General features: G+C 37.1%; 1 protein-coding gene across 3 annotated transcripts in view; it reads left to right on the forward strand.

Moving 5' to 3' along the window:
* Positions 1-15388, forward strand: part of PTPN4 (protein tyrosine phosphatase non-receptor type 4) — a 107968-nt gene that overhangs the window by 55478 nt on the left and 37102 nt on the right. For all 3 annotated transcript variants that reach the window (XR_004060892.1, XM_030952666.1, XM_030952667.1), the window contains exons 10-12: positions 670-758; positions 5953-6016; positions 12068-12240. Coding sequence is in view for 2 of the 3 variants with exons in the window: in XM_030952666.1 (XP_030808526.1) it covers positions 670-758; positions 5953-6016; positions 12068-12240 (326 nt within the window). In the remaining variant the exon portion in view is untranslated. The remainder of the gene's footprint in view (positions 1-669; positions 759-5952; positions 6017-12067; positions 12241-15388) is intronic.

Below are 15388 nucleotides of genomic sequence, written 5' to 3' on the forward strand. Positions count from 1 at the left end.
AGCCTTCCTGGCTTTTGCTTACAAGAGAAAATAAGAGAGAAAATATTATACTGTTAGGTGCCTAACCGGGGTTTACTGATTGAATATCCACTGTTTCACTGTAGAGAGGGTATTTCTTTGCTCATATTTGTGCTTAGTTATCTGTGTGTTAATCAGGTTGAGCTTTGTTGCCTTGAATGCCACATTGAGAGTTCTATAGCAGGTGCTTGATTAGAGTGCAAACATATTTCAAGAAAAAAGTGCTACTTAAATTGCTTACAATATTGTTTGTTTTAGAAGCTCTCCTCTCTGTGTTCTGAGATTGTAATTTCCTTTCAAGTAGGAATTAAAGTTGCTGGTCCCTTTTAGTGTAGCAAATGCCAAACCAGTCTATTGGTGCTGCTATTGTTAATAAACTATAATACTCTTGTATTTATTTCATCAAAGTTAGTGAAAGACAGATCTAACTTTAGAAATTAAGATTTTGTGTGTACTTATTGTGGTAACTCAGAGCAAACATTCAGGTTTGTCCTAAATAGGAGGAGAAAATTTAATTTCTTATTTGTTTTATTAAAAAACATTTCCTTCCACATTATTTTGTGTATTTAGAGAGAGATGAGAATGAACGTATGTGAGGTTTGAAAAGATAGTTATACTGTTCTTCAAGTAATTTTCTCTTTTCTTTTAAAGGATCAGAGTAACAATGAAATCATGATTGGAGTGATGTCAGGTGGAATACTAATTTTTAAGAACCGTGTACGAATTAACACCTTTCAGTGGTAAGGACAGCTGTTTAATGTTTTTATTTGCTATTTCAAAATATTTTTACCATTCTTAAAAAGACTGAACCTTATGTTGTTTTGTATCACGTTGAAATTATTTATCTCATGTGCCATGGGGAATATTGTGGGGGGTTTGTCCCAGTCTGCATGCTGTGCTGTTAAACATCTTTGAAACTAATGAATTTCAATACTCTTTTTCTTCAGGAGTTTCCAAGCGTACTTTGATTAACTATATAGCCAGGGGCCAGTGTGATGGGCTAGCTTACAGTCTTAAAAGAGACAGGTGAATTGAAAAATATTAACTGGAGATTGACTGCTCTTACCTGTTTTGTGACCTATAAATTAATTGTACTGTGGGCTTGAAATTTAATGTAGTTAGGGTACTTGTGAATAACTGAGGTGGAGCATTTAGGATATTGTCATCTCTTCATCTGTAAGTAACCATTTTCATTATATGATCAAAAAAGTTTATTTACTGCAGAAAATCTTTTAATCTCTAAATTCTTTAGAAGTACTCTGTAACCTCTGTGGTGCTCTGCAGAAGTTATGTCACCTTTCTGGAAATGCCTTTCTTAGTTCCTGCAGAAGTAACCTTCCCTTGGTTTCCTTTGCTGGTTTGGAGTTCATTTTGACAGCCTTATTACTTGTGTTGCTGAGTTGCTATAGCTGCATTCTGAGTAGGTGAAGTCAGTCATATAAGATTATCATAGCAGACATTAGTTCACCAGGCACAAAAGCTGTTCATTCAGGAGAAATGATCAGAACTGTTCATTTGCTACTGATTTTGCATTTTTGTTTGTTGCTGATGTGTGCTTGATCTTTTCTGCGATATTCTGGTTTTCTGTGCTAAGCTTAGTCTCACGGTTCATTGTATGAAGTTATATATTTTGTGGTTTACCAAGCTGAGAAACAGTGTCATTGGTTGAATTTTGGTTGATTTTTGTAGAGAAAGAAAGAAGCTATATCAAAGTGTTATCTGCAGGCAGTACAACTGAATGTGGTGAACATTTTACCTGTATGCCTTTGAAGAAAAGTAAGACTGAGACAATTACAAAGCATTTAAATTTCCAGTCTTCCTGGTTATTGGGTAAATTAAAACTGGAGTTTGCAATGATAACCTGAAAGTACTGTACCAGTCAGTCAGACCTGCCCTTATAATAGTGACACATTCCGGGAGAGATATCCTTCATGTGGTGAGAGTTTTGAGATGTTGAAGCCATTTCTGGGCTAAGGCTGCTTTACAAATGGACTGCTGTAATAGTCAGGAAGGTTTTATTTCAGTCTGATTTTACTGCTGTTATTTTTGGGAAAACAGCAGTAGTAGAAATAGGTTCTGTAAATCACACTGGTAAATTACTGAGTACGTACAATCTAAGTCATAATTAAGCTACACGTCACTAATGGAAGTTGGAGGTTTCCCTGAGTTCTGCTTCTTATTGTTTGCATGCCAGGGATGCTGATCTAAATTCTTAGTGTGGTTTTTTTTTGTGTGTGTAATTACCTAAACAGTTCTTCTTTGTATTCAACCATATCAGCTGACACCAGGGATATTAATTTCTTGCTGTGAAGACTATAGTTCCAACATAATTGGTCTTTAAAAAAAAAAAAAAAAAAAAGAACCACCCTTCCCCATTTCACCCTGTTAGAGGCTTTCTTTTTCTATGAGTAATAATCTGAAATACCAATTTCCACAATATAGCTCAATAATAGACATATTACCCTTTCTTTCTAGCCATAATCATGCTGCTGCTCTTGTGCCACTAGTACTGATACTACTTCTTTTTGCTACCACTTACTCTTGCTCCTATGCAGCTGGAGCTGTGTAGTGTCTTCCTAGTGCTTTGTAGGTATAGTAGATATTTGGATACCTGTTTTTCAGTACTCCTGAGTTTTGTGACAAGTGAGAGGATAGAAATGCATGTATGTGGGATGAAATAAAGATTTAACTGTATTGCTTAGAGAAGACTCAAGTAAAATTTTGCCCTCTCACTCTTAATTTGATTTTATATCTAAATTGCTTTTTATGAACCTTTTGATCATGGGGAGATATTAAACAGGAGGAAGACAAGTGAGGAATAGAGGAAAACAAAGGACACTGTCTTTAATCCATGTGTCCTAACTTGATCTTCTTGTATTGTGTATAATTCTTCCTTTCCCTAAACTTTGCTACCAGGCACAGAGACCTGGGAATCCAAGGAGATTGAAGACCAAAGGAGAAGATCATGGAGTAGATCAGCCTTTCCTTTGTTACTAGACCACCTGTTCAGCAGTTGGAAACATGCTTTCCTCAGCCTGTTGTTTGTGGTTGACGTATCTCTGGAAAGCTTTGATGCCTTTTGCATCCAGTGCCGGTTGTAATCGCAGTTGTGCTGTGGATCTCCTGGTTTTGTCCTTCAATGATTAGGTGGTACTGTGCTCTTCCTTGGTGATCTGATCCTGCTTACACATCTTGTACACTTCTTCTTGTGTTTGAGCCCAGTCAGCAGTTCTGAGTGCATCTTGGCTGGCCTCTTCTCATGCTTGCATCTTTTCTAGCACATCAGTATTGTTCTGGATTGAGAAGATTGTCCTTTAAGACTGACTACCTGTTCCTGTGACCCAAAGGCAGCTTCTGTGGGATTTTGCCCACCAGAGCTCTGAACAAACTGGAGTTCCCTCTCCTGAACCCATGGTTTATTCTGCTGCATCCCTCCCCTTCCTTTCAGATCTTTAGCTTCACCATCTCCCAGCTGCTGGAGCCCTGTTTGTCTTTGGCTACTAAATCTGGACAATCCTTTCTTGTTTGTGAGTTGAGCTACCTCGAGCATCTTCCCTGGGTGACTGGTCCAGAACCTGTGTCCAAGAGGTGTTGCTCAAGAAATTTGCTGGATTGCTCATGTCCTGCCTTATCACCTCCCAAGGGTTGGGGTGGCAGATCCCTTGTGAGAACCAGGGCTTGGTATCAGGAGATTCCTTCCACATGTTTGAGGACAATCTGCATTTTAGACTAGGATTTCAAATATCTCTTAATTTAAAAAGATATATTTTCTTATTTAGGATGTCTGCGGTGACTGTAGATGGGAAAATCATACCAGGAAAATAATATTGATGCCTGCCTGTTCTTACGCTTTTCCTTGTATATTCAGCATTGCCAACAGTCAGAGACAGGAAGCATAGACAGGATGCCTTTTCCTTGGGCTGAGTATGGATGTGCTCACTCAGTGCCTAGCAGGGTGTTAGCACTGCATAGGAACTCTCTCATCTGCTGTATTTTTTTGAAATAGCTGGGAATCAGCTTTGCTGAGTCATTTCTTTGTACTTGAGTGGTGGCTCTTTTGAGTTGAATTAGACCTTATTGGCTAATGTTACAGCTTTGAGTCTGTTCCAAATGGTTTCAGGCTTAAAAGTCAGCTGACCTCACTCTGTAAGCCTAAATTATGGGATGACATTAAAACCCCGTATGTATTATTCTCCTTGAGTTTATAAATTACCAAGGGTAGTAATTTCTGTAGCAGAAGAGGAAACTCCAAAGAGTGAGAGATAGTAAATGTTTTTATAAATGGAATAATTGCTAAGTAAATCTGATATGTGTATGCAAAGTGTATGGAGATCGATTTTTAGAAAAAGTATATATTAAAATGTTCTTTTAATTGCCCTGTACACCAAAGTGTTAGAAAAATTAGTAATAACTTACTTGTTGATTAGCTGCAGCCTAAATAGTCTAATTTTTTTCTGTTTTTCCCACAGTCAGACTGTTAATAATCACTAGTGTATGTCCTATCCAGCAAACATATGACCCATCCTACATTATCCTTAAGCAGGTTTTTGTCACAAGAGGTTCTAAGAAGATTGGTGCATTGCCAGGGGAATAATTTGATTTCAGTAGATAAGATACAACTCACCTTTAAGTCTCAAATCCTTGAGAAACTAACTCTGATAGCAAGAATTTGTTAAGAATTAAAAAAAAAAAACCAACTAACAAATGGGACAGTTATTGCTACTGCTTTTTTTTTTTTATGTTTTTATGGTTAACTGTTAAACTAATAGCAATGCTGGGAAAGAAAAAAAATGGGAAAATATGTAAATAACCATAATTTAAACACTAATATTCATGGAGTGTCTTCATGTTACTGCAGATAAAGACTCTCCCAACAAATTAGGACATCCCACTTACGTTCCTGCTCGAAATAATCCCCTGGAGAAAAATGTCGTTATTTGATTTAGTTAAGAAGATAATTTCTATATATAGATACCCAACTTAGGTGTCTGTTAATGTTTTGCTTCTCATCTTTCCTGGTCTTAAGGGTTTTTTATTCAGCAAGTGATAAATATGCAAGTAGTAATTCCAGTCAGTTTGCAGTATTTTATCGGTTGTTCATTTTTCAAGTAATAAAAGTTACTATGTTTTTCTTTTTACAGTTTGAACCTCACCTTTTTACTTGACCAAAGCGATGCTCCTGTATATTTAATAAAATATATGGACTATCATAATATTACATTTCTTTGAAGAAGTGTATCATTAGATTGTGATGAAAATACAGCCTGTCTTTTCCCATTTTGTATAACTACTATTAGAGTGACCATCTAAAACAGTCTGGAATTAGTGTCAGTATTTCATATGTTTATAGATAACCTGAAAGGTGAACATGTCTGTAGGCAGATTTTTCCCTGTCATGTGATATTGTAAATGGTTTTTTCCTCCTAATGGTGTGATCATTTTTTTTAAGGTTGTGAGTCCTATCTCTGTGCTTATATCTTATCTTAACTATTTTACTAAAACAAGTTCTGGTAATATTTAAAGACATGTAAGATCATATAGAAAGAATGTTTTTCAGGGATCAGGTGAAGTTCAAAGGATTTTTTTCATATTCTAAGGGATAATGAAAGCAGCCTGAGAAAAGAGAACATCTGCCTGGAATGACCTGAGGATAGAAAAGCTCTTTGGGCTTTGGAATGGGGAAAAGATACCAAAATTAGCAACTGCCTTGGGTTTGGGATGTAAACAAGTGAATTTGATGGATAACATAAATACACAGCTCATAAATCTCAAATTATACAAACTATTTTATGTAATCCTTGATACCTTTTTTTTTGTCCATGGAAGGGAAATATGTTCTCTCTAGAAAGTATATTTTCAGTAGGTGTATTTAAGCCTTTAACCATTATTCAGGATATAAAAGATTTTAATATTGTGGTTTTGTTTTTCATTTAGGTTGAAGATTGTAAAGATTTCTTTTAAGTGCAAGCAGTTTTTTATTCAACTTAGGAAAGAACTGGTGAGTACTGTCTTAAATTTGATCTGGAAGCAATGACATCTCTTCTGCTGCCTGTCTGCATTATACTGACTGATACTATGCTGATTATTTGGTTTTTTTGCAATTAAAAGTCCCGTTTCACCAACATTCTGTCTCTTTTGTGTTGCAGATAGACCATTAGAATACTTTATAAGTTTTCTTTTTCATTTGATTTGCCTTATATTTTAGATACTTTTAGTTTTACATTTGTATGCAGGAAGTGTAACTTGTTTATGAAAGATAAATGTGGAAAAGGTTGAAAGTAAATCAATATTATATTTAAATTTCATTAAAAACCAGACTCAAAGTAAAGGTAGTGCTTAGTGCTGCTTCAGTTGTATATATGCTTGTAAATTAATGTTTGATAAACATTTTGATTTGTATTATTCAGATTTGGTAATGCATGATGACTTTATTACTTATACGTAAACAGAGGAGATAAGAATTCCTTTGTAGTTTTAAATTACATATGCTATATTTTTATGCCTGCTTCTGAATTTCTTGTGGAAAAAGTTGGAGCTGAATGTTTCACTGCTTGAGGTGTGTGTTTGCTACCCCATGAAATGCCACAGGACCACCGAGCATTTAATTCAGCAAGAAATTGATTGTTCTGTGCCCCTGAGAGATGAGCTTCCATCACAGACACAGCACTGGGGAAAGATGGAGGAATTTTTTAAAAATATAACCTTGTGATTAACCTGTCAGATTAGTTAAGAGGTTTTTTGCAATTCTTACATCTGAGAGGATTTACTGTGCAGATGGTGAGACACTGGAACAGGTTGTGGATGCCCCAGCCCTGGCAGTGTTCAAGGCCAGGTTGAACAACCTGGTCTGGTAGGTGGTGTCCCTGTCCATGGCAGGTGGGTTGGGATTACATGATCTTTAAGGTCTCTTCCAACCCTTAATGTTTTGTGATTCTGTGATTTGAAGACTTGAAATGCAAGGTTACAGACCAGATATAAAAGATGACTCTAGGCAGAAATGCATCTTGAGTACTGTAAGGCTGATCCAGGTTTTGAGACAATGTGGTTAAAGAAGAGACCTGTTCTGTCAGGACAGGCCAATGTCTGGTGACTGCTACTAGTGCTGAAAACAGGAGCATCTTAAAGGAGTATCTTAAAAGGAGTATCAGTAGGTGTATCTTAAAAGCAGATCCTTCAAAATCATGAAGGGAGCAGGTCTGTCAATGTGAGCAGACATCATGCAACGTGAGCAGAAAAGTGGCGATACAAAAAAGGTGGAGGGGGAGTGTTTTATTGGGGTGACACAGCATTTTTGTAAAACCCCACCGGAGCTACAGGCTTCTTCTCAAAGGCAGGCTGAGGTCAAATTTTGTCATGATACCAATTCCATTACCACTGCAGGAAAGTTGTATTTGCATGTGAGATGAGAATTTGGGGTTTTTTTGGAATTCAGAAATTATGGACTGCAGTTGTTTCCTAAATTAGAACTTGATGAAAATGCTGTGGTAGCAGAGTTCAGGACCCTGAAGATTAAGATACCTAGATATAAAATAGGATTGGGTACTGTGTACTTGAGTATTTCCTCTATTTTCTGCAGAAAAGAAACCTGCTTATAATAGAAGGTAATACTAAGACAGAATTCTCATCTTATTTCTCTGTTGCTTTTTAATACTCTACATATTGTTACTTGCATGAAAATGTAGTTTATATAATTAATGTCATTTCTCTTCTGAGACACCTTATCCAAGCTGACAAATTAAAAAGCCTTGTAGTGTTTTTTTTTAAACTCTGTGTATCAGATGAAAACTGGTGGCAGGAACTTAATTTTCATTTATTCTGAGTCATGAATATCTTAAGATCAAAGCTCAAATTTGGCTTCCAAAGAAGTCATACTTAAACTAATTTTTTAATCACAGCTAATATTAAAATTATTGTTTCCAGAGTTACTTTCCATGACTAGATTCATAGGATAAGATTCATCTCACCTATATTCAGTTTCAGTTAGGTTAAAAGAACATATTTTCTGATTCGTGATACTTGGCTCACCAAAGCTCATCATTACATTTCTTCTGTAATAATCACGTGCAAAGGCTGAAACATCTTGCCTGAACAGGAAGTATGTTTTAGGATGGAATAAGTTGTTCTCTGGTGGTATATTTTTCCTTTTGCTTTTGTTTTCTCTCTCATTAACAATAAAGGGAGCCTAAATGACTCTCTTCAGGCAGCAGAAACTAGGTGAAGTGACTCAGTGATTGCACATTTGGTATGTAAAATATCTCTGGTCTAGTGCTTTGAGTGCATATTTTAAATCACCTATTTACGATATGACAGGGGAAATACATTCATGGTATGCTGATGATGTGTTTCAAACTGGTGTGTAAATATATAACAAATTGTACATCTGAGAAACTGCATTTATTTGAATGCAAAGCTGAGATGCTGTAGAATATTAAATTAGTGGACTTGGGAAAGGAATTTTCCACTGGTTTTATTTTTTCCCAACTGCGTTACATATACGTTTATATAATTCTAAAAAGATATTTTTCAAATACTGCTAATAAGTGTTGAGAGCTTTTAATTGCAACTGTCCTCAAAAGTGCAAGTGCCTTATCTCAGAATCGCCTATTAATTTTATTCGCTGACTTGGCATAGCTTAAAGGCATCAACATAAGTAAAGAATTATTTGCCTACTTTCATTAGATTATATCTGTGTTTAAATAAATCACTTAAATGAAGAGAGATGAAGCAGTTGAATGTCACAGTCATTTTCCAGTGGTAGTATAATACAATCTTGAGGGGAAGCTGGTGGAGTATTCTGACAATCATATGGCTGGAGCATATATCCACTGGAGTAGGTTTTTTTCTTCATTTTTTTTTTATGATTTTGTGGGGGAAAAGTATGTTATATGTAAGACTTCTTCATGCAACATTAGAAGCCCCCTGAGCCATTACTTCAACAGCATTTTTTTCCATTGTACCTTACTTTGTTCTGCCTGCTCTGTATGCTGCTTCCCTTACATGCTTTGAAGCTGCTTAAGAATAATTCAGTAGTTTCGTTTTTCTAGAAGTTTCCCTAAACTTCTCTGGTTCTATTTAGTTGCACCCTTGGCTGTAGTAATATCAATAGCCAGCATCAAGCTCTTAATGCCATCCAGCATGTTTTTGTGATCTTGATTCTTTAACAGCCAAAGAAGTTGTTCAACATTTTCTTTTGCTCTTCAAGAAGGCAAATGTCCACTGAAAAATTACTTGATTCAGGAACTAAAAATACGATAGGTTTCTGGCCATAACTGAAACCTGGTTTCAGTGAGTGGCCAAGATAATTGATTTTATTTTTTTAAATTATGGGTTATGTATCTGAAGTTTGTGCTTTGAATTTTGTCTTTTTTTGACTGACTTTTAGAAAGAACTTGGTCTGAAATCACAAGGTGGTGCATGGGCTTATCTGCCCAAGTACATACTTGATCTTAAGTAGCACTGGCATTCGTTAGATGCCTACTTGATTGCTGCCTAATTTATAAAGCACAAGTCTGTTTGTCTCTCTGAGATGAGGTAGGGAATTTCTGGGGTTTTTTTCTGAGATTTTTCTTTGTTTAGCCAAAGTAAAAGAGTCTCATTAGAGAGTAAGTTTTTCAACTCAGTTTCTTTCCTGAGCAGCAAGACATTGGAGCAGTGCTCTGGAGTCACTGTTTCAAGGCAGGCAAAGGTGGGTTTGAATGAATGGCCCCACTCAAGGTGCTTATTCAAGTATTGAGCTGTTCTGTGTGAGAGAAGCACCAGTATCCAGGCTTCTTTTTTTGTTGGGTTTGTGTTTTTAGTAATAGGAATCACAAAGATGACTTGGACTTCACTATATCCTACCTCTATTTGTCTTACTGTAGTTTTGTGCTGGGGCTCAGATCTTCATTACCAGTATTGCATCCCAGCTGCTTCACTCTTGCTCTCCATGGCAAGCAGACTGTTTTCCTCTCTTTAATAAAAACCACAGACACAATTAGTAAGATAATAATTTTGGAGCAGAATCCTGTTGTGACTCTCTGACACTGTCTGACACAGCAGACATAACCCCCTGAAATGCCTGCATGTTATTGTCAGACCATAGAGCATTCTGCATCTTGCTGGAGCCTTGTGCTGTAAAAGCATTCCTTGGGCTGCAGGGCTGCAGTATAACTGTCCTGTTACTTTATGTGCTTTCAGCTGAACTACCATGGATATTGCAAATGTCAGCTTGGGGTCCTGTGCTGAGCCCACATTGATTCAAGCCTGCTGTTTCCAAGGAATACAGGGGCAGCCTTTCTCTAAATCCAGCAGTAGAACTAGATCTTGCACCCAGAATCTCAGCTAAGATGAATTTCAAGTGCCCAAGTTATATTGGAATATTACAGAACCTTCAAGGGTGAATAGGGGAGGGATGAGTGCACTTATGAGCCAATATCATAAATTATTCTTTATCTTAAACAATGTTTCCTAGCTGTAATTGAGATGAAGGGTAGGGTTTGAGGATCAGTTCTCCCTGCACTGCAATGAAAGCTTTAAAAGCTGTGAATAGAACTATTGTTAAGGTACCTTTAAAGCTCTAGCACACCAAGTTCCTGTGAAAGTGGTGTCTTGCATTACAATTAAGTTGATCTTGCTGCAGCTCCTTCTCATCCTGCCACACCAGCTCCTCCTTCATGCTTCATGTCTGATCTGCTGATCAGATGGTGGAATGAGATTCAGATCAGCTCGTTTCTGGAATACAAACTAGGGGAAACAGCAGGTTATATTTTTTCCCCCCAACCCGTAATTATAATACTTTGAATGACATTAAATGCATGATCACCAGCTCATGTAATTTGTCAAATTTTCTTTTCCAACTGTTTAAAAGGCTGACAGAACATGAAAATTTGCTACATCATGATTACTTGTTGATGGAATCTAAAATTTTAGCTGTTTCATCCTTTACTGGATCCAGATAAAGGCAGTCCATAATTATACATAGTTGCTCTCTTGCAGAATAGTAATCTACCTTGTTTATATTGTTTGACTTTTATGTTGTTGGTAAAGCCTTTTATAACTGCATAGGTAATGGGCTTAATGTCTGTTATCTTGTTTCTGATTTCTGATTTTTAAATCGTTCTGTTCACATGGCTAGAAAATATGGGGAACAGTTGGCATTACTTGGAAATTAAAAACAGATATAAGTAATCTTTGTAATTGAATTAAAATACCAGGATTTAGTGTCTTGAATATAATTTCTTAAATTTCATCAATAAGGAGTTAGAATTTGCTGTTTGTTTTAAATCCATTTTATTGTGCTGTAAATTTGTCCTGTGGCTGAAAATAGTGTCATTCTTGTTCCTGAATATAACACTGGGGGAAGAGTTGCAGGTCTCTGTGCCTTGGTTTCTCAGCAGATCTGAAGATGAGCAGACCAACAAAACCTTAACCTGGAAAAGGACTTTGCTGCTAAGTTAAATCAGTTGAGGTGTGCAAAATGTTGGGGAGAATTTAGTACTGTGAAGAGAAAGAAAAATGCTGCTGATATTTCTGGACCTACAGAGGTTGTTATCAAGCTCTCTCAACAAGCAGAATAGCTTAGCTTGCTTTGCCATTTTGCTTTTTGCATTTCCCAGGAATCTAATCAATCATTTAGAAGTAGAAACTGTCAGTTGCTCTTGAGATCGATACCTGTTCCCAGTCTTCAACTGCCGCATGTTCATGACAATTACTCATTTTAACTGTAGTTTTCAACAGAGAGGCACATTGTCTTTGAGCTCCCAAATCATGGAATTCTTTTCATATAGTTTGGGTCATACCTTTTAGACTTGTTTCTGTGTAACTAAACAGACTGTTAACCTTTGAGCAGGCTGTTTTTAAAACAAAAATAACTCAGGGGAACAAAAAAATTCTTTAAAGAAATTTTAAAGGTATTCCAAAAGGGTTTGTTGTACATAAAGTTAATAGAAAATTAGAGTCCCACTTCAAAAAGCATTATTTTAAAAAAATACCCCAAAGCCAACAGTATTTCTTAGTTTCAAAAAGAACTTTGAACAATTCTTATCTAAAATACATTTTTCTCATTTTTTAGCATGAATCTAGAGAAACATTACTGGGATTCAATATGGTGAATTACCGAGCATGTAAGAATTTGTGGAAAGCTTGTGTGGAGCATCACACATTCTTCCGTTTGGACAGACCACTCCCACCTCAGAAGAACTTTTTTGCACATTATTTCACTTTGGGTTCCAAGTTCCGGTACTGGTAAGTGCTGATTTGAAATATATGAGAAAAAATGTGAGTAGTGAGCTTGGGGACTGATCTAGAATCTACATTCAAATGCACTTCAAGTAGGTTTTGAATCCTGCAACTGTTCCCCTTCCCTGTTGGCCTGAGTTTCAAATGTCACTATTTTTTTAAGATAGCTTGAAAATACAATTATTACATTAGTGGTCATTATTGCACTAGTGCTCTGAGATTGTCTCCCAAGCTGCATTTCTTGGCCTGTTTTCCTGCTGGGTTGTCTTAAAATTTCAAAGTCTTTGGCCTGGTCTTTTTGAAAACTGTTGAGTCTCAGGTACTGCATGCAGCAACAGCAACAAAACAGAGCTAAATAAATACCAAATAGAAATTACAGAAAAGAAGCTTGTACAATAAAGCTCACTTACCTACATGTATACAAATAGGAATTAGGTGAAAACAAAGGACATACATGTTCTGTATCAAACTCAGAACTTTAGAAAATGAGGAGGTAATTAAATCCATAACCTTTAAGGATGAACTTAAAATAATAGGCAGAAAGCTTGGAGGTGCACAGAATGACTGTGGAATAACTATAATCCCTGTAATGCTGGAGTGGGTGGTTTTGGGTTTTGCTGGTTTATACTTTTTATAAAAAAAAAAAAATAAATTCTGTTCAGTGACTGAATTAATTGTCTCTGCAAGTAATGCAGAATGCCAATGGTTTAAATCATGCCTGAAACAGAGAATAACAGAGCTGCTACTAATCATCCATCTAGAATGGCAGTAGTGTCTGTGACGTACAAAGGGACATGATGAAAAGCTAGAAAACATAATAACAGGCTATTTCTGTCACACTTGTGAATTGCATAAATGTATCAAGAGGAAAGTAATTCAATGGCTAACTGTTTATAGCATCTGTTTTTGACCAGCATTCACAGTACCCATTTGAGAAAGAGCATTCTATGATCTGAACAGTGTTTGAGACTTGACTCAATGTTGCTGTAGAGAATTTCAGGAAGCTTTTTCATTTCTGTAAAGATTTTGAATCTGAATCATTGTGGTTACTATTACAGCTCTTTGATGATGACATCCAACCTAAGTTAACATAAGATGAAAAGGGAACCTGCATAGAAACGAGGAAGGTCATTAAAGTTGCTGGAACAGCCAAAAGGCTGGAATTTCTGCAAGTAGCTTGAGAGCTTGTTGAGAGGCAGTGTAACAGGAATAACATGGCCCACAAAGAGAGGTGGAGGGCACTAGGCTTTTTTAATCTGGTGAAGAGGAAACTAAGAGGAATTCAGCAGCAATCCTAAAGCTACTTCAAGGGCAATGTCAGTACTGATGGACTCAAAGGTGCTGGTAACAGGCAGGTGAGATTTCAGAAGATTGAAGATTCATGAAGATTCTGGGTGGACATGAGGCAAAGTGTTTGTTTTTTTTTTAAAGCTGTGTTGCTGGAACAAGTTACTGGGCTGGCTGTGGGTTCTCTGTTAGTGGAGGCTTTCAAAAGTCAGCTAGACAAAGCCATGGCCAGAGGTGACCTAGTGTTAGCAAAAGATTGGACTAGAGACTTCTAGCCAACATCTGTATGATCAAAAGGAGTCAGTAAAATACAGAACTGACAGGTCTAGACAGAATTATCTCCACTTCTGAAAGAAATTGAGGATATGAAATTTTTGAACTATTGAATTGTTACATAACCTATTTCCATTGGTCTAAAATACTTCTATGCATGAAATGGTAAAGAATATTTAGGATTTTTTTTTTTAATTAAAGCTTCCAAGAGGGATCTAGAAGACTGTTAGTGAGCAAAGGTGACTTCTGTACACTGTCATTGGGTTTTTCAAAGTGGTTCTTATAGTATTCCCCACCAAATAATCGTGAAAACCATGAAGAGTTTTACTGTGTATTAGCATCTCTTTTAACCAGATGGGAAACAAGTGTGTTCCTTTTTCACAGTGGAGGGAAGTTAGCACTGAAGTGATACAGTTTTGTAGTAAAATCTGAAATCAACAGTAGAAGGTTTTGGTGGTGTTTCACAATGTGGGGTGAATAGGCAATAAAATAGTAGATCAAGTTCAGTGCCCAAAAAGAGAGAGAAAAGAGCAGGAGCATTCTCTGAAAACCTTAAATCAATTATTAGTAGCAGTTATAGAAGGACAAATAGAATTATAGAGTTATCTGAAAGGAATAGATGCAAATACAGCCAACTTACTGCTTGTTTAAGTTTAAAATGTGTAACCCCAGCAATTTAGCTGGCAGCAGGTTTGGAAAGAGAAATTTTCTGGGTTTGCAGCATGGCAGAGGTTGGAGGGCAGCTCTGGACACTATTGAGTCCAGTGCCCTGTTCTAACAGGGACCACTGTAGCATGTAGCCTAGGAGCATATCCAGCCAGGTTTTGAATGTCTCCAAGGAGGAAAACTGCACCATCTCTGAGCAACCCTGGTTCAGTGTTAAACTGTCTTAATGTAAAAACTTTCTTTTGTCTTGGTGGGTAATGAGGCTGTTGTTTTGTAGCCCTGTCCTTGCTGCCTGCCCTGATTAAGATGTCTCATATTTCTGTTTGTGCTCATTGCCTCTTGTCCTGTCTCTGGACTCCCTTAAGAAGCATCTGGCTGTATTTTTTACTTTCCCTTTCTGGCATTGGATCCTCCTGAGCCTTCTCTTCCTGAGGCTGAACAGTCCCAGCTCCCTCAGCCTTTCCCCATCCATCAGATGCTGCAGACCCTCAGTTGTCTTTGTGGCCCTTTGCTTGACTTGTGGAGCTCTGGAACTCCACCAAGCATTCCAGATGTGCTCTCACCTGTGCTGGGCAAACCTGCTCTCCAGCCAGTTGACACTCGGCCTGTGCAAGGGGTCATTCCTCCTCAGCTGCAAGTCTTTGTGTTTTCCTGCACTGAATTTCATGAGATTGCAGCTGACCTGTTTCTCAGGTCTTCACACATCCACTAGTTCTGTAATACGAAGGTGGAAATAGCTGATTCTTTGCTTTCATTATGTAAATATCCCTGTAGGAGGCTCTGTGCTTGTTCTGAAGTCAATAATGGAGAAGTGACTACAAGAGTGAGTGTTGCTGGTATCTTGTCACCAATTCTTAAGTGCTGATAGATACTGAAAAATTGGGATTTTTTTCTAGAAGGCAAATTATGAAATATTATAAAGAATCTT

The sequence above is a fragment of the Camarhynchus parvulus genome, chromosome 7 (assembly GCF_901933205.1).
Source record: "Camarhynchus parvulus chromosome 7, STF_HiC, whole genome shotgun sequence".
Taxonomy (NCBI): domain Eukaryota; kingdom Metazoa; phylum Chordata; class Aves; order Passeriformes; family Thraupidae; genus Camarhynchus; species Camarhynchus parvulus.